Source organism: Phoca vitulina, unplaced genomic scaffold, assembly GCF_004348235.1.
Source record: "Phoca vitulina isolate PV1807 unplaced genomic scaffold, GSC_HSeal_1.0 scaffold22, whole genome shotgun sequence".
NCBI lineage: Eukaryota > Metazoa > Chordata > Mammalia > Carnivora > Phocidae > Phoca > Phoca vitulina.
Genome location: NW_022589725.1, coordinates 36,721,708 through 36,749,483, shown reverse-complemented (window position 1 = coordinate 36,749,483; position 27,776 = coordinate 36,721,708). Strand labels below are relative to the sequence as shown.

At 50.2% G+C, this 27,776-nt stretch overlaps 1 protein-coding gene across 1 annotated transcript in view; it reads left to right on the top strand.

Moving 5' to 3' along the window:
* Window positions 1-27,776, top strand: part of NINL (ninein like) — a 173,115-nt gene that overhangs the window by 116,254 nt on the left and 29,085 nt on the right. Inside the window, exons 11-19 of the mRNA XM_032419757.1 lie at window positions 2,715-2,889; window positions 3,977-4,087; window positions 4,722-4,802; window positions 11,210-11,339; window positions 14,364-14,473; window positions 15,443-15,771; window positions 17,830-18,954; window positions 25,331-25,435; window positions 26,589-26,658. Of these exons, the coding sequence (XP_032275648.1) occupies window positions 2,715-2,889; window positions 3,977-4,087; window positions 4,722-4,802; window positions 11,210-11,339; window positions 14,364-14,473; window positions 15,443-15,771; window positions 17,830-18,954; window positions 25,331-25,435; window positions 26,589-26,658 (2,236 nt within the window). The remainder of the gene's footprint in view (window positions 1-2,714; window positions 2,890-3,976; window positions 4,088-4,721; window positions 4,803-11,209; window positions 11,340-14,363; window positions 14,474-15,442; window positions 15,772-17,829; window positions 18,955-25,330; window positions 25,436-26,588; window positions 26,659-27,776) is intronic.

Sequence of the window (27,776 nt, the reverse complement as noted above, 5' to 3'; positions counted from 1 at the left end):
GTGGTGTGGAAGAGCGCGCGCGCGGGCGTGGCGTGGAAGAGCGCGCGTGTGTGGGCGTGGTGTGGAAGAGCGCGCGTGTGTACAAGTGTGCACACATGCATACTCATTTCCATCGTTTCTGCATGAAAGACTCTCACAGGATAATGGTGATGTTCAGGAGACCAAAACAGTAAGGATCCTTTCTCCAAATTTTCAAAAATAATTTCCAGTCAAACCTGAGAAAATAAATAAACATGGTCTCACTGGAAGGAGGTGTTAGTAAGGCTGTGGAGCCCGGGTCGGGAGTCCAGCCATGACACCTTGACTTGTGCATGGATGCGCTGGCTGTGGCCTTGCTTAGCCCCCCTTATCTCAGTGTGGAACATGGGCGGCGGTGTTTATCACAAAGGAGCATTTAGTTAAGAAATAACTGCATTTTGTTTCTGCTCCTGTCAGCAATCAACAGTCTCTATTCAGCTGATTCCCTTGTAGCATCCAGCGGTAAAGCCTCCCTGTTGAGCGCTTCTTACTGAGCAAGTTCCTGTGGGTGGAACTAGAGTGTTTAACCGGCTGGCTCTTGCAGCTGCCAATGTATGATTTTGCTCACCTGACAGTCTTCTTAGCTCCCTGACCTCACAAAACAGGGTGTGAGGTCAGCGTGGGTTTCCACAGAGTGAGACTCTGATTAAAAATTAGGAACTGAAGGAACCTTGGAAGAAGACAACAGAGGGATTGCTGACACACTTTTTCCTTTCTCAGTGCCTCCCCCACCTCCTCATGGCCCTTCTAACAGCATGGGTCTGTTGTTAGACTCACCACTGACGTCAGAGGCTTGAGTTCCCCCCCCCTGAGCAGGAGCAGGACTGATTCTGGTGCCACTGAGACCTTGGGTCGCAGCCTCATGGGGACTGTGGGGCAGGAGGGGCCCACAGGGGCCTGTCTAGACTCTGGAGCAGCCTGATTCCCCCATGATCTTCCCATCTGCCCTGCACTGTCACCTGCCAGCCCTTGGTTAGTGCTGTTCAAGGGAGAAAACTCCTTTTTAGAGAATTATGTCCAAGAGCTAAATGTAAGTTGATTTTAGAAGATCAGTTTAAGTAACTGAAAACTGATTTGCTTCAGTCATGGCATGTTAGGCTTGATTCTCTCCCAAGCACATGGGAAGAATTTTATGATGTCTTTCCTGGGGTCAGAGAATGACAAACTTGAAAGCCTTATCTTGGTCTGAGGATCTGGTCAAGGAATCCATGAAGGCCCTATGAGTTAGGATTTTGCCCCATGAGTAATGGAGCATTATCAGGAGTTTCTAGAAATAGCTGTTATGGCTGCATTAGGTTTTTTTATTAGAAGAGTAATAAATGATACATGTTCATTATAGAAAATACAAGTAAAAGTAAAAATAAAAGCAGAAATTTCACCCAGAGGTTATCACTCCTGACGTTTTTTATGTCCTTCACTTCTTTTTTCCATGCACATAATTATTTACAAAATAATATCATATCGTATATGCTTTTGTGATGACTGCAGAGCGTCCCATTATGTGCATCTGCCATATTTTATTTATCCATTTTTCTTTTGTTGGATATTTCTAAAGTTTTTAAAGAATGGAGTGATATGATCAAATTAAAATTACCCCAAAGGTTTGTGGAGTGTTACATTAGGTAGATTTGTCTTATTCTTTTCCCCTAAGTAACTGCTGCCCTTTCTCCATCTCCTTTCCTGCTGGGTGTTCTTTCCTTCAAGTTCTGAAATGAGAAAGTCTAGACTGTCTGGAGGGGGCTGGAGGGCAAACCCCTGGTGTTCTCTGCTGAGTTATTAACATTACCAAGCTCTCTGCTGAATGAAGTTAAGAGTTTCACTCATCTTCAGTCTAGATGGACTTGGTTTTAGATATCCTGCTAAACAACTGTTTCAGTGATAAAACTAAGATTTGGGGGCGCCTGGGTGGCTCAGTCGGTTGGGCATCTGCCTTCGGCTCAAGTCGTGATCCTGGGGTCCTGGGATTGAGCCCCGTGTCAGGCTACCCGCTCGGCAGCGAGTCTGTTTCTCCCTCTCCCTCTGCCCCTCCCCCTGTTCTTGCGTGTGCGCCACTCTCTCTCTCTCTCTCTCTCTCAAACAAATAAAAATCTTAAAAAAATAAATAAAACTAACATTTGGCACTTTTTTCTGCTGATAGAAATGGTTCTTAGGAAAGAGAAGGCAGAAACTGAGAGGGGAAAATGCCTCCTACCTTCTCCTCTGATTGCTTTGGGATTCACTGTCCGCAAGTTTTATGTTGCCTGGGTCCTGCATGAAAGGCTTACTTCGGTACACATTTGGTTGTCCAGGCTGCCCTGGTGTGAGAGGTGGCCGAAAGGCAGAGGGCATCAGAGAGGTCTACCCACAGAGAGCATTGGCTAGCTCACTCCAGAGGCTCCAGGGACCTGCTGGCTTCCCTTGTCACCTCCCCTAGCCCTCGGGGGAGGGGGGACATCCACCATCAGGCCCAGGGTAGGGGGGCTTTAAAGGAGGGCCCATGCCCTTACAGCATGTGCAGTTTAGCTGAGGTTCACTGACCCCATCTGTCGAGCAGGAACAGTTGAGTCCCAGACAGTGTGGCCAAGTGCTATGGGCAGGAAGGTTCCAGGGAAGAAAGGCTATGTTGCCCGGGAGATATCCCTGGAGAGGTGGGGGTCAGTATGGGCCTGGGGGGCCCCTTGGGACCCAACATGACATATTGTGTGTGTGCCTTGCAGACACCTGGAGCAGGGGTACCGGGAAAGGCTGAGCCTCCTGCGGTCCGAAGTGGAGAGGGAGCGTGAGCTGTTCTGGGAGCAGACCTGCAAGCAGAGGGCTGTGCTGGAGAAGGACCTGGAGCGCCTTCGGGCCGAGGAGGTCAGCCTCCAGGAAAAGCTGACCCTCGCCCTGAAGGTAGGTGGGGAGCAGTGTCTCCCCAGGTCATCCTGCCCTGAATGACAGAATGGAGGTCGCCTGAGGGTTCATCCTCCCACACCCCACATTTTCCTAGTCAGGGACTGAATACCTCCTAGGAATCTTAAAGTTTACATTTCCATGGTAGGGGAATACCTGGGATTTCCAACTGAGAAACGTTGGCTGCAGCCACAGAGATAGCACATTTCTCAGCCAAAGCAGAAGGGGTCCTGGCTTTTCCACAAGAGGCATTGCCCCTGCCTTCTCTCTGGTCATGGGGCCAGCAGGACAGGTTGAGACCTGTGGGGCTCTTACTCTCTGCTCTGGCTCAGGGGGACAGTGGTCAGAGAGGGTCAGCAGCAGCCAGCTTTGCTGCACTGCATCCCCCCTCCCCCCGCCACCGGAGACCAGAACATCTGTGGGGTCAGCAAAAGACCAAAACCTAAAGCCCACCCTGCTGGAGTCCTGGGTGTGTAGCCAGAAGCAAACGGGGTTTTTGGGCTTTGGTGAATGTCCTGAGACCCACGGCCACCCTACATTTGGTTCTGTCCAGTGAGGTGTCTCCTGGCCCCATGTCCCCTGGTCCCTCCTGTGCTCCTGCCTTCCTCCTGCTCTCCTAACGCAGAGCCTGCAGATTCTTTCCACATCTGCCTGGTCTCTGTCTCCCTGGGGGAGAAGCTGTGTCCTTGCCCGAACTGTTTCCTGTGTCAATGGGCACGGCCTTCCTCCCCTGGGGGACATCTGAGCTGTGAGGGTGCCGTTTCCAATACCTCGTTTAGACAACAGCTCAGAAAGGATTGCCCCCAGCCTCTTGTGTTACTCATGGCCTTCTTGAGCATTCAGGCCAGGAGAAGGGGCAGTGGGGAGAGCAACAAGCACTGGTGAGGGGCTCTGTGGGGTTGGTCCCCAGCACAGACTCCCCTGCAGGTGCCAAGGCAGTGAGCACCAGTCACGTTGCATTTGCAGGTTTCTTCCTTGATTGTGAGTGCTGCTGGGAATAAGTCTCTGACACAGAGGGGAGACAGGCTGCCCACAGCTCTGTTCCTCACCCCCAAAGCCTGGCAAACTACTGGTTTGTGTCTTGTAGGAAAACAGTCGATTACAGAAGGAGATTATTGAAGTTGTGGAAAAGCTTTCGGAATCAGAGAAGCTGGTCTTGAAACTGCAGAATGACCTGGAGTTTGTGTTGAAGGACAAGGCAAGTCCTTTTGCTGATTCTGAGTCTCTGGGTCCTGGGTAAAAAGTGTCAGGGACTTGAAAAAGAATACATAGGTGAGTGAATTCAGTTGTTTCCTACTACAATTCTAGAATGGAGAGAAAATCAGTAGGGCAGCTTTCCTTCTGTTTCCTTCCTCTTTGTGCCAGTGCAGGGGTACTTGTACACCCTGGTGACACCATGCCTGCTGAACATTTAGTGACAGTGCCATCTGCACAGACCCCCGTGATGGATTCTCAGTGGTGAGGGGCGCAGAGGAGAGCTCTATGTCCATCATGAGGTGCCCCCATCTGGCCCTACCCTTCACCTAGAGTAAAGAAGGGGAGGAGAGGTGCGGCACAGAGAGGTCCAGGCAGGGGGTGTCCCAGGCAGCTGAGGCAGGAATGCACCCCAGGCTCCAGTTGGGAGTATGACCACCTTCCATAAATTCAGAGCATCCTTTTGCCTTGAGATCTTTTAAACGAGAGGAGGGAGGAGGAGGAGGAGGAGGAGGAGGGATGGAAGGCTATACTTGGAGATGCTGAGCCTAGTGGGAGGAGCATGAGAGGGTGATAGCACACATTCTACCTGGCCTGAGGTCCTGTCTGTCATTTTCCTGTGTGGGTCTGACTTTTAGCTGGAGCCACAGAGCACAGAGCTCCTGGCCCAGGAGGAGCGGTTCGAGGAGGTCTTAAAGGAGTATGAGCTCAAGTGCCGGGTACGTGCCCCACCCAACCCCCTTTGCCATCCTGAGCCATCACATTGCCTTTGTCTTGCCCTGGGACCATTGCTCTTGTCTTTGGTGCATGGAGCCCTCATGCACCCCTGCCCCACACACCCCCAGCCCACTTTGCAGCAAGAGAGATGGTGCTGGGGAGGGTACTAAGAGCTTGGCCTTCCAGAGACTGCCTGGTGCCAGAAGGCCATGTAGCCCTCTTGTAGCCATGCCTGCTAAGAACAGGGTATGGAGCCCATGAGACGGTGGGTGGTGTAGGTCATCAGGCTCTGACTGGTTTAGACCTGGATAGTGGTGTGCAGGCCTTGTACTTTGCTTTCCTGCCTAGGAGCAGCCTGTCATTCATGGCGGGCCACATTCCTGGCCTCCACATGAATGATAGAAGGTCAGCAGGAGCATCCTTGTATGAGCAGAGCAGGTGGAGCTTCTGATCTCGGCTTGTGTTCTGCTGACGGAACCTCCAAGTCTCATGTTCCATAAGGAGAGGGGACCCAACTTGCCTACACGGTGCCCGTGCTCAGCCCCACCAGGGCAGGCCAAGGGTGTGAGACTGGCACCAGCTCTGAAGCCCCCCTCAGTGTTTGAAGGCACCATGCAAGTAGCCACACCTACCAGGGATCATCCATTCAGTTAGAGACACCACAGAGCAAGGCCTAGGTGATGAACCACATCAGTAGTGCTGAAACATATCATGACCCTGTTACACTCTTAAAATTACCCAGGATCCCAACAGCTAAAACATTATTGTGTGATATTAAGGGTCTATTGCCAATTCACTTCTTAATGATTTCCCTCCAAATTAAAGTCAGAATTGACTTTGTTCCTGCTGCACGTTGCAACACCAGAGGATAAAGGTGAGTGCATGCTGTTCTGGAGTGTAATGTGACCTACTGCTTCCTGCCCCCTGCTCTTTCCTCCACTCCAAACCCTGAATACCAGGGTGCCCTTCTGAAAATCCTGTGTGTGGTCAGCTGTGACACCCTCCTCCTGAACCTCCTCCTGGGCGTATGCTGGGTTGGGGTTGGGGATCTGTCATGATGGTTGGATTGCAGTGACACGTCATGTTTCCTCCCTCGCTTTAAGCTTGTTGCCTTGATTTAGAGCCTGTAACTAACCATCAACTAATACATTACTTTAGTGCACTGGATCTTTCAAACACGCATAAACCCCATCTTTCTCTCACAGGACTTTGTTACTTAAAGAACTGTTATCATTTCACTTCGGCTTCCTCAAATTTGATTTTTTGAAGCATCAGAAATATTGTACATATTAGTGTTAGTTAATCCATTTATTTAGAAATTGGTCTTTCCATTTTTTTACTATTTTTGGTTGTTTCAAACTTACATTTAGAGCATTAAAAAAAAACCTTTTTATTGGAAAATAATTTCTAATACATGAAGTTACAAAAGTAAAAACAGTGGCAGGGACACCTGGATGCCCTTTGCCCATATTCACCTGTTGTTTACATCTTACTCTGTGTGCTCATTGCATACTTGCTCACTTGTGTGCTGTGTGTGGAAAATCACACAGTGATTTTCTGAACATCTGAGAGGGTTTGACATGCATCATGGGGCCACTCCACCCCTCAGCAGGTCAGTGCGCATTTCCGAAGAATGGGCTTAGTCCTCCTACCTTGCAGAGGTGTGCAGGTGCACTAGAGTTGATTGTTTAGTGCTCAGGAGTTTTGCAGCTTCTTGTTAAATCTTTGATAGCTTGAAATCAGCTATGGTGGCAGTTACTTACACTACAGAAATGTGCAAAAGCCAGAAGTCTGGGCTTTTCTTCCTGAAGACCCCGCTTCCCATTCTGCCTAACTGTGGCACACTTAGTGACTTCATGATTCCCGCTGAGACAATACTTTAACCTGCTGGTCGTATTTCAGTTCTGTTAGTTAACCTAACAGTGTTCTTTAGAGCCTTTCCCCCTGCAGTACAGGATCCAGCATAGGGTCAGATGCTGCCTTTAGTTGTCATGAAACATTCTGTTTTAGACCATTCAGGCTGCTGTAACAGAAACGACATAGACTGGGGGGCTTATAAACAAGAGATTTCGTTCCCACAGTTCTCGAACCCAAATAGTGAATTACAGAGACTACCCCAGTGGAGCTGCCTCACAAGATCACTTTATTTGTAGTAACAGGGAGATGGTTGGGAGTAATTAAAACACAGCCAAACGAGGGAAAGCAGGCTCCTTTTACTAGGGCTTGGGATGAATATTCAGAGGGGGATTTTCACATTATAATGAGGCTGAGGTAACTATGGGTCACTTCTGGCACTTTCTGATTCATCTGTAGTTGGGCCTCCTCAGATGCTGCTTTTTCCTTTCCAGCAGTTTATTAGTTTGTTTCTAAAAGGTAAGATTGACAGCTAGGCAGAAGGCTCTAGCAGTTTAGTTCCTAAAAGTTAAGATGGACAGTTAGGCAGAAGCTTCTACTAGAAATTTCCTGAGCCCTGGGGGTCAGGCCCAGCCCAGTGTCTGGTGACAGCTCTTTTCCTGGGACAGACTGAAAGCTGCCTTCAAGGGAGCTCTCTGGGGTCTCTAACACAAGGGCACTGATCCCATTCATGAGGCTCCGCCCTCATGACCTGATTACCTCCCAAAGCCCCCCTCCCCCCCAACGCCTTCAAAATCTTCTCCTTGGGTGTGACTATTTAACCTGCCAATTGGGGGTGGAGGGAAGGCACATCCAGTCTACAGCACTTTCCTACAGCTTTTGTCTCTGATGTGGGTATTTTTATTTTTTAATTTTATTTTTTTTTAATTTTTATTTATTTATTTTTAAGATTTTATTTATTTATTTGACAGAAAGAAATAGCGAGAGCAGGAGCACAAGCTGGGGGAGTGGGAGAAGGATAAGCAGGCTTCCTGCCGAGCAGGGAGCCCGATGCGGGGCTCGATCCCAGGACCCTGGGATCATGACCTGAGCCAAAGGCAGACACTTAACGACTGAGCCACCCAGGTGCCCCTGACGTGGGTATTTTTAAAGTGATATCTTTAAACATTCTTATTTTGTCTTTTTCTGATATTTCCTTTGGATTAAATTGAGATTATGTGTTCTCAGCGGGACAGCATAGGTGATGTTAATTTTTGATCACCTGGTCAAGGTGTTACCTGATTTCCCCACTGTATAATTACTGGGTTTTTTTTTTTTTCCTCCAGTGCAACTAATGATCAGTCAGTGGGGAGACACGTAAAGACCACATAAACATCCTGCTCTTCATCAGAATTTTCCCCGGATTTAGTGTCCACTTCAGTCTTTACCACAGTGATTGCCAAATGATGATTTCCCAAGCCCAGCACCCACTCCATACCTATCAGCTGACCCTTGGAATTCTCCCGTGAGCCAGAGGAGTCCTGCTTCTCTGCTGTTTGCTACTGGAGCATCACTGCCTCTGGGCTGATGGTGTTTTTAGTCAGTCTCCAGAGGTAGAGACAACCTTCAGCCTTCCCCGCAGGGCATCATCCAGCCTTTCCAAAGTCACTGCTCGGTGTTTCCCTGTACTTTGTGACCAGGATATTTGTTAGCAAGGAAACCATGCTTTCCCTTGTTGCCAAATCCTCTTTCTACTTAACTGTCATTTTAGCTTTTTGTCATTTCCTTCAGCTCTCTCCATTTCCTTGGTGAGGCTGCCTTTGGTTAAAGGGGAGTGTAAAATGTTAATCAGAGTTGTCTGTGGTTTCATGTTTCTGCTGTTGCTTTAGGTGGACATTGTAATGGAGGAGCGTGTCCTTGGTCAGAAACCCCAAATGCACATTTTCCTTTTCTGCATTTTCAGTTACCGATGTGATGCTTGGGTGTCCCCAAATTCATGTGTTGAAGCCTAGTCCTGCAATGTGACTATGTTAGGATGTGTTGGGCCTTTGAGAGGTCATCAGGTCATGAGGGTGGAGCCCAGTGAAAGGTATTCGTGCTTTACGTAAGGGGTCCCAGAGAGCTCCCCCATCTGTCCCACCATGTAAGGATGCAAGAAAAGACATCTCCGACCCAGGAAGCCCTCACCAGACACTAAATCTGTCCGCACCTCGATCATGGACTCTAACCTCCAGAACTATGAGAACTAAATTTCTGTTCTTGATAAGCCCTGTCTGTGGTATTTTGTGATAGCAGCCCAAATGGACTGACGCACACACCAACCCCTGACTGACGTCCCCACCATTATCTGTCCCTGGGTGGTTCTTCATCCCCCCCTTACGTGTGTGCTTACTTGGGCCCAGCCAGCCTGCTGGCACCCCCTTCCTCTCTGATGCTTCCCAGTGCTGCTGTTGGAAGTCCCACCCTCCCCTCAGACCCTTAGTACTGCAGAATTACGGCAATGGACTTGTTGCCTTTCCTGGCTGGTACAGTAGTACCTTTGGCACCCATAGGCACCCCAAGTAAATGTGAGTCCCTGTGGAAATAGGTGCCTGGCTCCCCAGCCCCACCAGACACCCTTTGTGTAGAGCTGGGGCCCACAGCTCGTGCCCAGGATGGTGCATGTCACCCTCATCAGTTAGAACTGGTGATGCTCCCTGCTGTGTCCTCCGAGCAGAGAAGTCTATGCCCTGCATAACACCTAAGAAAACCTGCTTTTTGGCACTGCTGAATTTGTGGGATGTGTGTATGTTTTCAAAATACCCAATACAAGGTACACATGTAATTTTAAGTTTTCCCATAGGCACATTAAAGAATGTCAAAAGAGGGGCGCCTGGGTGGCTCAATCGTTAAACATCTGCCTTCAGCTCAGGTTGTAATCCCGGGGTCCTGGGATCGAGCCCCACATCGGGCTTCCTGCTCAGCGGGAAGCCTGCTTCTCCCTCTCCCACCCCGTCTGCTTGTGTTCCCTCTCTTGCTGTGTCTCTCTGTGTCAAATAAATAAATAAAATCTTTAAAAAAAAATGTAAAAAGAAATAGGTGACATCAATTTTAATAACATTTTATTTAATTCAATATTTCTACAATGTTACCATTATATCCGTTTTTTTGGAATCCAGTCTTTGAAATTTGGTGTAGATTTTAGGCTACAGCACACCTCGATTCAGACTCACTGCACCTGAGATGCTCGGTGGCCTATGCACCGAGTGCTGCCTTCTTAGACATCCCAGGGCTAGAGCAGCAGCGACCACAGGCTGTGTCAGGAACCAGGGGCTCCACGCTCTGCTCTGCACACTTGTCCCGAAGCTCTTACTTTCTGCCCTGCCCTTTCCCCCCAGACAGAACTGCTTCCTCCATGGGGAAAATTGTATGTTTGTCTAGGAGATTCTGAACGAGGTACAGTGACCCTGTGTGAATCTGTGCTTCTTGTGAGATCTGTGCAGAACCCGTCCCTTCTCCCACTGCCTAGGACTGCCAGTGAGAGGCTCCTTCTCCAGGGGCATGCAGCCACAGGCCAGGTGCTGGCCTTCAGGAACAGTTTTGGGAAGATGAGGTCTACTCAATGAGAGCCGCCTGGAAAGGAAACTCAAATAGGATTTAAAAACCAGCAAGGGATGTGGAGGCTTGTGGATGTGCCGGGTGTCCATGTGGTCTTGGCTAGAGGGGCTATCCCAAAAGGAGAAGCTGGCTAGAAGCTGCACCCTTGGAAGACGGGGCATCACTTCTGCGATCCTGCAGGCTGGGGCAGTCAGGGGCTTGCTGAGCTTCCAGGGCAGGGGGACATAGACCCAGAGTCAGGAGTGGACATGGCAACACACACAGCTGTGGTGTGCTAGCTGTGGGACCGTCTGAGAAAGTGGCTATAAACTCTACCCTTTCTAGCCGTTTAAAAATCAGGTGACCAGGTGTGCTTGTTGAGATGTGTTTCTTTCACGTGTGGACAGAATTACGCTGGTTGCAAATGAGGCCCTTCCTCTGAAGCTTTCATGACCGCCTCCCAAGTCCCCCCACCTCCCCCAGTGTGCGTGCTCACTCAGACATCATCCTTTCTGTTTGGTAAGATCATCTTTGTTCTGTAGCCCTTGGTCTGAAGCACCTGGTATCCTCTTGGCTCAGTAGCTGTAGAAAGAACCGTTTGCAGATTCAACAGCAGCGGAGGAAAGAATCCCAGGACACATCCCGGGACATTGCTGCCTCACACCCACGTCACAACATCACTGGAGTTTCAGCTGTTAATGGTTCTCTGTATTTTCTACATTTCTCTTCAGTTTCTACTCCACTATTTTTTTCTGAGCCCCTTCTGAATATCGAGTGCTCGAAAGTGGCGCAGGGTACTAGAAGGTCGAGAAGTGGCCCCTGCTTTCGTTTGGCTCACCTGTCCTTAGGAAACAGGAATGCAGTTTTAAGTGTTGTGTGCTGGAAGTCAGGGCCTGAGACCTGACTGCTCCCTCGGCGGGCTGGCTCCACACTGCCCCATTCCTCACCGCCCCTCAGGTGGCCGCACTGGCTGCAGGGGGTGTCTGGATGTACCCCACAGGACCTGCAGGACCGCAACGACGAGCTGCAGGCTGCACTGGAAGGCCTGCGAGCACAGCTGCCCCCGAGTTGGCATGGCCGGCCCCACGCACAGCCAGAGGAACGGCTGCCCCCTGGACACGGGCCAGCAGGTAGGAGCCCAGTCCCGGGAGGTGACGGCTTGTGTGCTTCTGCTGTGGGAGAGCAGAGGCTGGTGGCAGGGTGTGTCTGTCTTCCCCCACTGCACGAGCTTCCCCCTGGTCCCGGGGGACTCTGCAGGAGGGGGGCCAGCTGCCCGGCATGTCAGGCCTCCGAGGGATCACATGCCCTTCGGACTGCCACATGTGGGAGAAGGGCCTGTAACCCAAGGCCAGGGACAATACCCAGAGGCCCAAGGGAGGTAGAAGATGGTAAGGATTTTACCATTTGGGTAGAGTGGTGAAGGTTATGATGACCTGGTAGTGACCTCAGGACAGGCATGTCCTAGTGGGCCTCTTGGGTTATGGGGAGGATCCAGAGAGATGCCCTAGGATGAGCGTTCGGCAGGGGTCAGACATAGTCATCGAGGGAAGGGAGGAGAGGGGAGGCTGGGAGTGAGCAGGGTGGTGGTCTCCCAGCCCTGCTCAGAGCATGATGTCTGGTCTTGGGTCTGTGACAGCTCTCAGAGAGGGAAGGTAAATGCGTAAAATGTGTCAGGGACTCCTGGTATTCACAGAGGCCTCATGTGGACTGCAGCAGACAGGGCTGATGTTTACTCCCTGGATGGCGTGCAAAGGGTCGAGGTGGGGTGTGGCTGTGGCACCCTGGAAGGGCCGGCTCCACCTGCCTGTGCACAGCACTGATGCTGAAGGGGTTACTTGACAATGAAGACCAGGGCTTCACGGTCCTTAACTCTTCAGCCTGTGAAGTTTGGAACAAGCTCCAGGCACCAAGAGGCGCAGTTATTGGCTCCTTCTAGAGACTAGAATTGGGGGGGTGGGGTTCAGATGCCACAGCTTTCCTTCAGGTTTCCATGGTCCTTCTGGAGGACAGGGTGGGTTTGGCTGATTGCCACCTTTCCTGGAAGTTGCATGGGGTGGGCACTATGCAAATTCACATGCTGCATGCGGTTCCATGCGCACCGCTGCTGGTGGGGGGCCTGTGGGGACCACCGGGACTGCCCCACCCCCAGCCACGTGGTTGCCTCCACTGACCATGTACCATAGCAGAGTCAGCCCCTCAGAGAGCATCTTGTTCTCATCTGCAACCCTGAGAGCAGTCAGAGTTCCTATATTGTCCTAAAGCTGTTTACTTAATGAAACAGGAAAAAGGGGGGCACCTGGGTGGCTCAGTCGGTTAAAATTTGATTTCGGCTCAGGTCATGATTGCAGGGTCATGAGATTGAGCCCAGCCTTGGGCTCTGCACTCAGCACGGAGTCTGCTTGAGATTCTCTCCCTCTTCCTCCACCCCTCCCCCTGCACATGGTCTCTCTCCCTCTCCCTCTTTCTCTTAACCTTTTTCTCAAATAAAATAAATGAGATCTTGGAAAAAAAAAAAAAAGAATAAAGTTTGTACCTAAGAGAGCCAACATGGGAACCAAGTGGGGCTTTCTGTGCACTGGGTCCAGCTTCCTCAGTCCCTTAAGGGGATCCCCTCACAGCATCTTCTTTAGTGGAGTCTGATGACTTCCAAGACCTGCTGTCCTGACTGTCCTCAGCTGGGAGGGGTTGGGGTACGGCCAGCACACCGGACAACATCACATCCCCAGATTAGTGTTACACATGGCCAGGTGGGCAGCCTGGCCACAGGGAAGGGGGAGAGGATTGCTACCTCCCTTTGTCCCTGGAGGAGTGTGGGATGCACGGAACATGGGACCCTTGTCAAGAGCTGCCAACCATAACCCAGGGATCAGCAGAGCTAGGGACCCATACCTTGGTTGGCCCTTGTCCAGAAGACCTTGGACTGTGGCACCAGAAGGCAGCCCCAGCCTCTGTGTCATCACTGATCCCGCACCAGGGCCCTTTCTCTTCCCCTTTGCCCCCCCACCACCCTCCATCTGAACACAGAAGTCCTGTCTGCCCCTCCAAAGGAGGAGGGTTCTGCTGCCACAGGGGAGTTTTGGTAGAAGGGCTGTGGGGTCCTGGCGGCCGTGCCCTCAGTACTTCCAGCTGGAGCCACTCCTACCAGCTGCTCGTGCACCTGGGCCTACTTGGCCAGAACCAGGTGGCAGCTCCGGTTTACAGGGCAGGGGCTGCTTGCTTTCCTGAGGTGCTTATCCTGACTTCTCTCGGCCCCATGGCCCTCACTCTGTCGTTTTTTTTCATGGCAAATCGTTAAGGCGTGTGTCATCTCCCTTCACTTCCCCAGCCCCAGACCAGCACAAAACCTGAGCAGTGGCCAAAACTCACATTTTGAGTCAGCCCTTGGGCATGTTACTCAGTAGCACCAGAAATGCCTGGTGCCCCGGGCGGTGCTTGCAGTTCCACAGGCACCTCGCAAAATGAGCTGCAAGGACGTCTGACATGGTCAGTGAGGAGAATCCTCGGGAACAAGGGGTCACTCATGTAGTCTTTCCTGTGATCTGTCAGAACTTTGACTCCATGAGTATTTACTGTGTTTAACATATTGAAAACCCATGTTATTATCATGTAGTAGTAAGTAACATAAAGTCTCTAAGAAAAGGGCATAGCTAGAATAAAAAGCTTGAAAAAATAAGGCTCATAGTGCCTCATCATAAAGCACTGACTGTCTGAGACAGGTCACACTCGTTGCTCGGTCTTCCCAGTCCCTCTGTGTGCCTGGCATCAGGGAACAGAATTCAGGGGGCAGTAAACGTACCATGTACAGCATCTTTTAGGGAATCCAAGGGCCTGACAGATCTTGCAGGGAGCCTCCTGGTTATATCTTTGGGTAATGTGTGTTCTGGCAAAGACTCGGAATGCTGATTTCTGAAGAGCTCCTACCTTGAGAGCTAAGCATAGTAGATTGCTTGTGGAAACCCACGAGGGTTGGCTGTCTCTGCCAGCACAACATTCCTCTTGCAGAAAAGGCCCATGGAGGGTTGTGCGTGGTCAGGGGCATGGTGGCAGACGACTAGGCTGAATACTCAGTGCCGGCCAAATGTCGGATCGGAGGGCTGGGAACGGCCTACGGCATCCTCGGCAGGACAGAAACAGGAATGTCTCTTTGTTTGCAGGTGTCATCTCATTTGTTGGTGATTCCATTCCAGTGAGTTTAGAAACGGAGATAATGATGGAGCAGGTGAAGGAACACTGCCAAGACCTCAAGATCCAGCTGGAGACCAAGGTCAGGGGGAGTGAGGGCGGCCACAGGGACACAGAGAAGCTTCCTGCTGCGCGCTGGAAAGCCTTGCTTGGCTGTGCATGTTTCTGCATGCACACGTGTGTCCTAGATCCTGCGCCCCTTAGGAAGCCCGCTCGGGGACAGGAGATTGTGGGGAAATGTAAAGAAAATGAACATTTTGCCTCACACCTTCTTTGGAAGGAGGCAGGAGATAAGGAATGACCAGTAAAGGGAGGGAATGGGGTTATGTGTACCCAAGTGTCATAGGGGTCGTCGCACTGAGGCCAGACCTTGCTGCCCACTCTGCCATCAGGGAATCAGAGCTCCCATCTGTGTTCTAAGCTGATGCGACCCTGGGATTGCCCTTTGTGGGGTACTCTGTGACCTTGTGACCAGGACCTTGGCTGAGTCTGTCTTTTTAGATGAACTTGTCTTCTGCTCTGTTAGCAGATCGTGGTGGGGTTTTGTTAAGAGACATGTCCACGACTTGTTTCCACGCTTTGTTATCAGGCGTAAGAGTAGCAGCAAGGTGGGAGTGCCTGTCCTGTGCTTGTGCCTCTGGGCTCCCTGGGATGCATTAGCTGGAAACTCCTGCAGTAGCCGTGCCCCTGGAGCTGGAGGATGTTCAGAGCCACCCCTGGTCTCATGAAGGCTCCCCAGTTCTCTCAGTTGTCCCACCAGGCGCCTGGCCCAACGTGATCCCAGTCTCCGTTCCCCACCTGCTGGACCTGCCTCCTGGGGCCCTTGTGAAGGTTATGGGAGACAAGGGAAGCCTGAGGCCACACTGCGCTCTGGGAGAGGCTCCACTGTCCTTAGCGCCGCTCTTTCTGTTCACAGGCCTGTGCACCGCTTTGGGTCTGGGCCACCATTCTTTGGGTGTCATGCCTAGAAGTCTGGTATTTCTGTGTTGTGTTGCCCAGTAAGTCATTTTCAGGACCTCCTGATGGACACTGCTCACATTTCTCTTTTCAGGTAAATTCTTACGAGAGGGAAATGGAGCTGATGAGGAGAGACTTCACGAAGGAGAGGGAGCAGATGCAGCAGGCCTTCAGGCTTGAGGTCCACGTGCTGGAGTGCCGGAGGGCTGACCTGGAGGTGCTGCTCGGGAAGTCTCAGGAGCTCATCCGAGGCCTGCAGGACCAGCTCCAGCAGGCGGCCTGTGGCCCTCTGCCGGAGAGGGCGGGGTTGGGGCAGTGCTGCATTCAGGCGCTATCTGGCCCAGCCGGGCGGCTGGCCCGAGAGCAGGACCCACCGGAGCAGGGACAGCACCAGAGGCATCGGAACGAGCTGCAGCGAGTCAGGTCAGGCACTGCGTCCTTTCAGGGTCTTACAGTTAGGGGTTCTTGCCAAGAACCCAGATTTGAAACTGCATCAGGAAACTGCTCAGAATCATAGTACCTGCTAACGGGGTGCTTTTTCTCAGGGCAGGTAGGTGAGCATTGAAAGAACAGGTCAGGGGCACCTGGGTGGCTCAGTCAGTTAAGTGTTAGACTCTTGGTTTTGGCTCAGGTCATGATATCAGAGACACGGGACCGAGCCCCAGATCAGACTTCATGCTCAGTGCTGTCTGCTTGAGATTCTCTGTCTTCCTCTCTCTTTTCCCCTCCCCGTGCTCACAGCGCACTACCCCCCCAAAATAATAAATATATAAAATATTTTTTTAAAAAAAGAAAGAACAGGTCATCAGGTAAGGATTGTTCTTTCGTATTAAAAATATCTGTTAACTAGAGCTTAAGAGTTAAAATTCCTTGTAGAATTTTGCCTCACACTTGCAAAGGGCAGTATGTTCTTCCTTTAATCTTCCTTTAATATCTCATTTAATTTTCTAGCACATGAGCAGATGGATGAAAGGTCTAAAACCCCTAAAACAATGGGAAAGACAAATAATTTGGGTTGGTGAGGTTCTTGGAAAGGCCAAAAGGTGTGAGCAAAGGAGAGGAAAGGTTTATTTGGAAAACTGGGATATGGCATTTTGTGTCAAACAGTGTCATAATGACATGAGAAATACCCATGTGTTCATTCCTTGTCGAGTGGGTCTGACTTGGTAGAGTGAAATGACTAGTTATCTTAGCCATGGTGCTGGTCAGTCAGCCCCTCCGTGTCTTGTGGGGAGTCTTGGACCCATCCAGTTCAGGAGGGGATGACTACACCCAGCATATGTTGACCCAGGGCTGAGCGGATGGCTCACAGTGGAGTGGCCCACCACACCGTGCTCCTCACAGAGGGCTTATGTAGGGCTCGGTGGGGTTCGGTGTTGGAGCTGAGTGCATGTGGCCTCAGTCACCCCCTGATTGCAAGATGTCGACAGCCTTTATGTAGAGACTATGCCCTCCAACCTGGGTGGGATGTACTCTCCCCTTTGGCTCAGTGATTCGAGTTAGCCTGAGTACGTAGGATGTGCTGTGAAAGAACCAGACTGCCCCCCAAGTCTGTGGGTGCTCCTTCCTCCCTGCACTCCATATGACACCAGTGGAAGGGCCTTGGGCCCGTGGGGGCTGATGGGAACTGTCGCTCTCCTACAGGATGATAAAGGTCATTTTTAAGTCATGTGCTTCCTCTGAGCTTTAAGTTATTTTCTCTTAAACCCCAGAGCTATGCGATAAGGGACTTGACCCAAGTCCCTCTAGACCCTACTGGCAGTAGATGGGCCGGTGCATGGTAGCCCCTTCCACCAGCCTGCGCCATCCATCTGGAGGACCTGCTTGCTGTTCACAGTCCTTCCCCACGCTGGACCTAGAGCCACATCCGGCCACATGTCCTGTTCTCAGGCTGGCACCAGCCACAAAGAACATGTCCTTAGTGCCCTCACCTCGGCTGGGACTCCATTCTCCCAGGGCTGTGAAGGCCTAGTGCCCAGCAACTTACCAGATTTTCAAGGGTAGCTTTGAACTGTAGGTGAGAGCCACACATCTCACTAAAGTTTTAGACCAGCACTGTCCTTAGTACTTCCTGTGATGGGGGACACGTCCTGTATCTTCTTCATCCATGATGGGAGCCACCAGCCACACGTGGCTGCTGAGCCCTGGACATGTGGCCTGCATGACTCAGGTACTGAATTTTTATCCTATTTAGTTATAATCAACTTACACTTACCAGTCATGTGTGTGAATGGTTTCGTGTCAGCTTCTGTATGTAGAACCCAACCCTACTGAGGGCAGATCCTCCGATAGACCCTCTACAGAGGGTCCCAGGGCATGGATGGAACGCTGGGGTGCATGGGGGTGAGGGGACAGAGCAGGCCAGGCAGAGGAGGTCCGTGGTCAGGACAAGAGGAGCCTGTGAGGAGGCCTTTCCAACCTGGGGGTAGGACCGGGCCTGAGCTGTGCCCACAGCGCCTGTGACGTGCTCTGTTTCTGTAGGAAAGAGGCCGAAGTTGTGCTGAACTACGAGCTCTCAAGGATGGAAGCCCAGCAGGCTGCCCACTGTAAGCACTTTGCGCTGCAGCCTCAGCAGGAGAAGGAAGAGGTGCTCCAGAGAGCTCTGCTGCAAGTCCACGAGGTGACAGAGCAGCATGACCAGGAGAAGGAGCGGAGGGCGGGCAGGGGGGAGGAGCCCCACCCACGCTGGGGAAGTCAGCAGCGGAAGCCGCAGGAGCTGGTAGGCAATGAACAGGCAGAATTTTGCAGGTCCTCCGCCCTGGAGGAGGAGAAGCTGGAGCTCACCTGTAGGAAACAAGTGGGAAGGTCCGTATGGGCAACAGACATGCTGTGGGCCTGCTGGAGGGACAGGCCAGCAGTGGCAGGTCGTGAGCAGGAGGGTGCAGGCAGGAGGGAGCAGCCACTGGCCTGGCTGGAACCTGGCGATGGGCGTGGCCATGGGCAAACCAGGTGCAGGCGTGTGGATGCCCAGCAGAGCCCAGCCCTAGCCCCTGCCCTGGCCCGCAGAGGGCCCTTGGAGAGCCTTGGCTTCAGAGAGGATGGTCGGCATGTGCTCGTTGCCGAAGAGGTGGCTTCTGCTCCTCCCGAGAGGGGGGCACAGGTGCACCCACGTGGGGTGGACAGGAGAGCGGTTCTGGAGGAGCCAGTGCCTCTTGCTGGCAACTCAGCTGGTGTGAGCCAGACTGAAGCCCAGGAGCTGCTCTGGGGAACAGAAGGAGATGCCTCACCAGCCCAGCCCCCACCAGTGGGCAGAGGAGAGACTGAGAGGCAGCTGGCCATTCTGGAGCGAGCTGGGCATCTGAGTGAGGGTCTGGCCCCCACGGGCAGCCAGGGACAGGCTGTGGCGGAACAGGGCCAGCATGGGGAGAGCACGCTGGAGCAGGGGCTGCAGCACAGCAGGGACAGGGCCAAGGAGGGCACCTCGCTCTCCCAACCCCACCTCACTGGCCCCCAGGTGGCGGGGCAGGAGCAGCTTAAGGCCCTGCGGGAGGAAGAGGCCAACACGGCCCTGGAAAGAGAGAAGGACGACATGCAAACCAAACTTCTGCGGCTGGAAGAAGTCGTTCGGGTTCTTGAGAAAGAAGCAGATTCAAGAGAGAACAACAGGTTTGGTTTCTACCCATTCTTAGAATGTCAGGCTATATACCCTCTAACCTCTCACCTCCGGCTCCACTGCATGGGCCTCGTCACAGCTGCTGATGGGGATTATGTAACCCTCATGCCTGTGCAGGGGTCATAAGCCCGGCCCCGACCCCGGGGCATCCCACAGGTCACCACATGCCCAGTGAATGGGTGAGGGCAGAGTTGGGCCATTCTGGGCAGTTCATCTGGCCTTGGTGTCCCCTGCTCCTGTCCTTAGGAAGTTCTCGCTGGTCTCACAAGGACAAAGACAGACTGTGTTTGGAACCCTGCTTCAGTTCTGGGTCGCCTGAGCTCTCTTCCTGCTGACTTTGAGCAGGACCCACTACTTTGCCCCGCCAGCATGTGTGCCAGGCACTGTCCTTGAACTGCAAGTTCCTGAGCTTCCTGAGTGGAGCAACAGAGGAAGCCGTCCAGCTCAGACACCTCCTGGGAGGCTGGGGGTGGGGCATGAGTGCCCAGGGGGGTTCAAGATGCTGCTGCAGTTGATGCCTTCAGGGGAAGCCTGAAGCTGGGGAGATGGCCTCGAGATGTTGGTATATGGGCCAAATTCAGAGAGCCCTACAGTCCCCCTCAGGCATCAGCTCCTGCTACCTGGGTGACCACGGGCAGTTAGCTTCATTGAGTAAAAAGATTATGTGGGATTGACATGAAACCAAAAGGAAGAAATGTCAAGGCACCACCCAGCTTAAGAAAAAATACTAGCATAGCTAGAAGCCTCCTAGGCACCAGGCCTCCTCACCTCCTACAGGTGCCATTACTTGATGTCCCTGCCTTTTATGTGGGTGTCTCTAAACCATAGAGCACTTTGTTTGTAGTGGCCTGACTTCTAAATTTTGTCACCCATGAAGTGCAGAGGGTGCCGTGCCCCCAAAGGGCATGGAGCACGAAATGAATGTAGAACACGCACTTACAGTCCTGGATGCTCCATAGCAAGTCCCAGACACACAGAGGCTGGTCTTGGGCCCTGCGGACACATCGTGGGTACCTGTTCTGCACACGAGTCTGTGGCAGGCCCCAGGCAAACACAGGGAGGGGCCTTAGGCACAGAAGCAGCCCAGCACCTTGAGTCTCACTCCCTTCCTGTTGACCCCACAGCTAAAGTCACAGTTGTATTCTCAGGAGGGTCTTCACTCCTTGACAGTGATTATGGGGCATCTTCTATGTGGGGGTACAGCTAGGGATAGCAGCAGGGTGCAAGACAGGTTTACGGCTTTCAGCCTCTGGGGGAGGTGCCGTGCTTCCTGCGTGTCTCAGTGTCAGGAAGAAACTTGCTGCCCTGTTTCAAATATGAGGAAACTTAAAGGCCATGCTCCTGAGACCATGTACATTTTCTAGGGACACGTGCACAAATGGTGAAAGCCTAAGGGAGTATATAGAAACGACCGGCCCAAATTCAAGCCGGTAGTTTTCTGGGAGGTGAGGTGTTCAGATCTGGGAAGGCGGAGGAGGACCTGGGGCAGGAGCAGGCTTTGCCCAGGTTAGAGGGCTTTGGGGAATAAGGAGATGGCTGTGCAGAGGGGAATGTGAATAGGAACCGGCTCTTGTGGGTATGGGGAGGGTTTTTGAGAGGCAGGCTGCTGGGGCCCTGAGCCGGGCAGCTGTGGAAACATGCTCTCGGTTAGCCAGGGAAACCGGGAAGAGTGGATTGCAGGGGTTGTGGGGTGGGTGTATAGGAGGAGGTGGGTGGAGGGCAGGGGGAGGTGGCTACTGCAGATGTCCAGGCAAGAAGTGACAGTGGCTGGGGACCAGAGTGATAGCATCAGAGGTGCAGGGAGTAAACTGGCAGGAGTGTCGAGGCCAAGTTGATGGGTTACAGGAGGATGGGATTTTCACAGGGAGATTGGAAGTGGGTCACAGAGCACTCAGAGCACTCCACAGAAATGCCACTGACCAAGAAGTGGGGAGAGCAGGATTCAGTTACACTTGAGGAGCCTGTGGAGTGAGGTAGGTGGAGAGTCGAGGAAGGAGCCCTCAGAGGAAGGGGAAACCAAGGAGCTGTGTCTTTGGGGAAGAATCCTGCAAGGAGAGAGGAACACTTGTCTCCAGAGCCCTTGAGAGGCCAATTCACACAAGACCTGCAGCCTGAAGGAGTCTACTGGGCTCAGCAACATGCAGGTGCCCCCCGAGCCCACTGGCATCCCTCACTCCCCAAGCTGGGCCCCCAGCCCCTGCTCTCTGAGGGCAGGTCTATCCCCAGCACCAGCCAGTGGACCCCTGGCCACAACTCCCTTGTGGCCACTTGTAAGGAAACACATGGGACCACCTTCCAAACCCACACCAGAGCTGGTGTTGGTGGGATAATGGTGAGCATAGCTGCCTTCCAAACCCACACCAGCCACAGGCCCCTTGGCTGGGCAGAGCTCAGACCTGCAGGACCTTAAAGGCCATGGTGAAGATTTGGGTCTTTATCAAGGAGAAAGCAAAGTGCAGAGTGACACGACCAGATTTGGATTGTGAAAGAATCTCTGCCAGTAGATTAGAGAACAGAAGTGGTCTGAATGTCTACGTGGCCGAATTCATCCACGGTCACCTCTTCTGTTGCTCTTTTGCTCTATACACAATTCCACACACACCCTTTTTAAATTCTTTCTGAATCATTGGGGATAATTGCAGACATTATGACATTTTACTGCTAAATATTTCAACATGTTATTTTATAAGAACAAGGATGTTCTCCTGCATATCCACAGCATTGTTATCACATGTGGGAGATTTAATTCGAATGCACTGCTATTTTTAATTTGCACTCCACTTCCAGATTTTGCCAATTGTTTCAGTATGTATTTTCTAGATTGTTCACCTACCCCAGATCTAATCAAGGATCGTGGTGTGCATTTAGTTATTATATCTCTTTAATATCCTTTAAGAGTGTACCAGTCTTTTTAAATTAGTTTTTCTGTCAATGGATATTGACTTTTTTTTAATCATGGCAAAGTATACATAATGTAAAATCGACCATTTTAACCACATAATTTAGTGGCATTAAACATGCACAATGTGTAAACCATCACCACTTTCTTTTTTCTTTTTCATCACCACTTTCTACTTCCAAAACTTTCTCATCATTCAAAGCAGAAACTCTGTATCTATTAAACAGTAATCATTATTAGTATTTTGTGAGGATTCTAGCATCAATGTTGGGAAAGGATATTGGTCTATAGTTTTCCTGTAAGAGTTTGAGAAGGATTAGCATTTTCTTCTTTAAATGTTTGGTAGGGGGCGCCTGGGGGGCTCAGTCGGTTGAGAGCCCGGCTCTTGGTTTTGGCTCAGATCATGACCTCAGGGTCCTGGGGTAGAACACCGAGTCTGGCTCCATGCTGAGTGGGGAATCTGCTTGAGGATTCTCTCTCTCCCTTTGCCCCTCCCCCATTCATGAGCGTGCTCTCTCTCAAATAAATCTTTAAAACAAAAAAGATTCCACCATTGACATTGGGTAGTCTACTCTGTCTAGTTGTTGCTCTGTATTGGTTCTTAGTCTCCTATTGCTGCTGTAACGAATTACCACTATTACTAAGTTAGTGGCTTAAAACAACACAATTTATGATTTTACAGTTTTGGAGCTTAGAAGTCTGAAATGGTTATGACTGGACTAAAATTAAGATGCTGGCAGGGTTGCCTTCCTTTTTGGTGGCTCTAGAAGAGAATCGCTGTTCTCCTGTTTTCCAGCCTCTGTGGACTGCTTGCATTCCTTGTTCCTGGCCCCCTTCCATCTAAAGCTGGTAATGACTGGTCAGGTCCACCTGACATCACATCACTCTGACCCCCACTCTCCTCCCTCCCTTTTCCACATTTCAGGACCCTGTGATTACATTGGGCCCACCTGGATGATCCAGGACCTATAGCTGTAGTTCATTCATATGGTTCATTGCTGTGGATTCTTCTGTTGTGTGAATGTAACACAGTTTACTCATTCACTTGTGGATGGGCATTTGAATAGTGTTTAGTTTTAGTCTTCACAAATAGTACTGCTAAGAAACTTCTTATCCATGTCTTTTGGAGCATTTACATTGGGGTGTACCTAAGAATGGAATTGTCAGGTTATAGGGCACAGGTGTGGTTTTCTTTCTACTCATCCTGCTTAGAAAAACATTGTACCCATTGAATTTGTGTCTTATGAAAACTTCTCAGCCATTATTTTTAAAACATCACTTCTCCTCTCACTCTACAATTAGATGTATGATGTTAGATCTTTTCACTTTTCCTCCATTTCTTCCCTTCCATCTCTTTTATCTTCTTTTCTCTCTTGTCGCATTCTGGGTACTTTTTTTCCTATCTCTGTGTTCCGGATCAGTAATTCTTCCTTCAGCTCTGTTTAAATCTGCCATTTAACTCATTCAGTGAGGTTTTATTTCGACATTGCCTTTTTTTTTTCTTCCCCATTTCCAAAAGCCCTGTTTTGTCCTTTTTGGTCTGATCATTTTTGATAGTTCTTGTTTCTTGTTTATTTTTTATTATGTAAACATTTTACAATCTTATCCTTAGTTTGTGTCTGATAATTCCAATATCTGAGGTTCCTGTGGGATCCAGTCTGCTGTTTTGCTTCTGCTGCTGCTGGGAGGTGGCTTTTTTCCATGTATGTTGTGGTGATCTGTGACTGTGAGCTTGTGTTTACATGCTGTTCATCTCTGGGAATCTCCGGAACTGTAGTAGAGGATGCTTTCTGAAGAAAGGGCGGATACTGCTTTTGCTGAGACTTGGGAGCTGCTAATCTGGGACCACTTTAACTTCCTTCTAGGGCACTGCTTAATGTAGGCCCGCCCGGTGTGGTTTTTCCACGCTGCTGATGGCAGTGCTGCCATGGGCACTGGCCTCAGGGTAACCCTGTCTGTGTGTGGCTTAATGCTCACAGCCGGGGTTTCAGCATCTAGACTTTTGTTTTATTAGGGGGCTCTTGGAGGTTTCCCTTACCTTCTGTGAGGACAGTCACCCATTGTATGGTCAGTCTCACAGAGCTCTAGTTGCTTGGTGTGGTGAGGGGGACGGAGTGGGACAGCCATCAGCTTCTCTGAGGCCCAGGAAGCTGAAGTGGAAACCGCCCCAACACACGCAGCAGCACTGAGTCAGTTTTCCGTCCTGGAGCCAGAGTGGCGGTTCCCAAACACAGACCTCATTTGTTTCTCTCCTCTGCTTGAAACCGTTTGCTGCTTTAAAAATTCCAATGACTTCCCTTTCTTTATTTTTGTCTTTAGTTCCTCATGAGATAAAATGACGTTATATTTATGTGTATGAAGAAGACACTTATGCTTGGTATTATAAGCCTATTACATTAAACATAACAAGACCATGTGGCTTTGAATATTTTTAGATTGAAAAAATTAGAAGCTAATGCCAGATAGGGACCTATTGGTGGGGGGAACAAATGTCAGACCAGTGTCTATTAAGAATAAATTTCTAGGGTGGGGGTACCTGGGTGGCTCAGTTCGTTAAGCATCTGACTTCAGCTCAGTCCTGGGATCAAGCCCCACGTCGGGCTCCCTGCTCAGTGGGGAGTCTGCTTCTCCCTCTCCCTCTGCCCCTCCCCTTGCTCATATGCACTCTCTCTCAAATAAATAAAAATCTAAAAAAAAAAAGAATAAATTTCTCGGGCAGCAAATACGGGTTTTAAGCTGCCTCATTTGTGATCTTTACTGGTAAATTGCTTATCTGTCATATGTCAGTGGTGTTACCCAAGTGGAGATCTCTAAGGTATCAGAAAGCAAAGGTCGCTCCAAGCAGACTTGGTTCATGTGGTAGCTACTCATGCTTGCTTTTTCCCACTGAGAGATCCACCTTGCATTAGGTCTCTCTCTGTACAAGGGATGTGGGCATCTCCCCAGTTTTCTCATCCCTAGTGCTGACCTGAAGAGTGTACAATGCAGGTAGCTCTCCCTAAAGAGGAAAATGTGTTTTGATCTTCTGATTGCTCATGTTCCTTAGCTCCATGCTAGAGTTCCTGGTTACTACCATGCCATAACCTGAGGACCCACAGCCAGCATTGTGCGTTGATACCAGCCATGAGCACACTCGTTTTAGTTAGTGGTTGTGAGATGTGGTAACAGGTCAGCTGTAAACATGAAGTAAACAGAACCGAGGTGCTGAATACTCTTAATGAGTTGATTGTGTGATTGATTGTTTTAGAAGCTAAGAATGCTTTATTTTCTGTAGCTTGTTGCTTGGGAGATGCAAACCATAGGATGTCAGCAGTGCATAAAGGAAAAGGAACCATGTGCTCTGTGCCATCCAGAGATGATGCAGGGTCCACCATGACTTCCACCTGCAAGACCATACTCATGTGAACTACATATGGTGGCCAGCTCCTGGAGTCCCCACTCTTACCACTTGTTTTCAATTTTTCATGCAGAATCGAGTTGGATAGGCTTTCTGAAGAAAACACATTGTTGAAAAATGAGCTGGGAAGGATTCAGCAAAAGCTTGAAGCTGCAGAAAGGACAAGTGATGCCCAGAGGTAAGGGCCCTGGCTCTGTGGTTCTGCCTGGACTCCAGTCTACAACACGCTTTGCTCTCTGTACAATGAGCTTTGAAGGTGTTGCTGTGGAAAGTGGGGAGTGTTCAGGCACCTGGGTGGCTCAGCCAGTTGAGTGTGTGCCTCGGTGTGGAAGGGGAGTGGCTTTCTACTTTCACTTCCATAGGCTTATCCAAGGACAGTTTGACCTTTTTTTTTTTTTTTTTTTTAAAGATTTTATTTATTTATTTGAGAGAGAGAGAATGAGACAGAGAGCATGAGAGGGAGGAGGGTCAGAGGGAGAAGCAGACCCCCTGCCAAGCAGGGAGCCCGATGCGGGACTCGATCCCGGGACTCCAGGATCATGACCTGAGCCGAAGGCAGTCGCTTAACCAACTGAGCCACCCAGGCGCCCTGACCTTTTTTTTTTTTTCAACTATGAAGTTAAAGATTATTAAAATATGGCATCCAGAGCAGGTGGTCAACAGGTGATTACTATTATATTACAGCATTTCTGAAATCTAAAAGTTTTTTCCCCTCTAGAAACCATTGTTTCCCTGGACGCCTGGGTGGCTCAGTCAGTTAAGCATCTGCCTTCAGCTCAGGTCATGGTCCCGGGATCCCAGGATCGATCCTGCATCAGGCTCCCTACTCAGCGGGGAGTCTGCTTCTCCCTCTCCGTCTGTCCCCCCCCCACCCCCCCACTAGTGCTTGTGCTCTCACTCTATCTCAAATATATAAATAACATCTTAAAAAAAAAAAGAAACCATTGTTTCCCTCATTTGCTGTCAGGAAATTTTACATTTTACAAGAGACACCAGCAGATACGAGGCTGTTTTCGTTCTATTTATGCCGCTGGGTGTGAATGGCCACATGTTTTGCTAATGAGATGTTACTGTGTGCGACTGAGAAATTCCATGGAGGTTCTTAGAGTACTGGCAGTGTTTCTCTGGTTCCCAGGGTCAGGGTCCCAGCTGGGTGGGCAGCAGCAGTGGTGGAGAACAGTGGCAGAGTGGTGGCTCTGGGGTCCCAGGAGCAGGCCGTGAGAGTCTCTTCTGTGGCTGCACACCCCGAGCCACCACTGTTACAGGGGCAGTGACAGGGAAAAAAAGAAACTGGCTGGTCACTGATACTGTACATTTTGCTTTTTCAACAGGAAGGAAATCGAGGATTTAAAGAGAGACAGGGAAAAGACCTTCTCTGAAGTGGAAGAGCTCAACAAACAGGTCAGGTATCGATACCGGCATGACGCTGACATCACTCTCCTTTTCTCATTATTTTGAAATAATTTCACACTTACAAAAAGGAAAGACAGAACTCTTTTCCGAAAGATCTGAGAGTGAGTTGCCAACCCATCCGCCCCTTCCCCGGCTCAAAGTTGGGATGTTAACATGGGTGCAAAAGTGCCGTCTGAGCCCCCACCCCACTGAGCTTTGCCAGCTGTCCCCTCCCTGGCAGAAGCACGTGGCTCCCTTGGTCACGCCTTGGTTTTTAGGACCAGGGCACTTTTGAAGATTACAAGCAGTTCTTTTGTAGGAAGGCCCTCCGTTTGGTTTCTTTGATGTTCCCTTTAGATTATGCCTCTTTAGTGTGATTTGTCCCATTCCTTGTGATGTCAGCTTTGATTCCTGGTTAGGTGGTGTTGGCTGGGCTTCTCCACAGGGAGGTTACTTTTCCCTTTGTAATTGGTGAGTACTGTATGGGTAGATACTTTGACATTATGTAAATACCCTGTTCCCCATCAAACTCTCATCCCCTTATTTTAGCATCCTTTGTTTTTTGCTGTGATGGTGGCCAGTTGGTAACTAATCTTATTGGTATTCTAGTATAAGGAAGAGCTTTCTTTTCTGTTCACTTATTTATTCATTCCATCATCATATTATTATCCTAGGATCCTGTTTAATTCAGTGGGTTATAATACATTACCATCAGTATTTATTTTCGTGTTCAAATTGTCCCAGAGTTGGCCAATGAAAGTCCCTTCACAGTGGTTTCTGGGTCCTCCAGACAGATCCTGATCATTTTTTGAGCAGTTCCTTACTTTCTGGTACCCTCAGATATTCCATGTTCATCTAATACTTCCCCTGCCTCAGCCTGTAATCAGTTACCTCCCACAAGAAGCCCCCAGTCACCTTTACTGTAGAATGGTGTTTGGGACCAAGACCTGGGCACCAGGAGTGCCCACGGCTCCTGGGATGTCACTACTTCCAGGCACAATTAATGGATAGAGCTAAGGAGTGTGCATGTTCTTATATACATACACACTCACATGCATATGGTTGCATGAGTATTTATATATATATATATATATATATATATATATATATATATATATATATATATA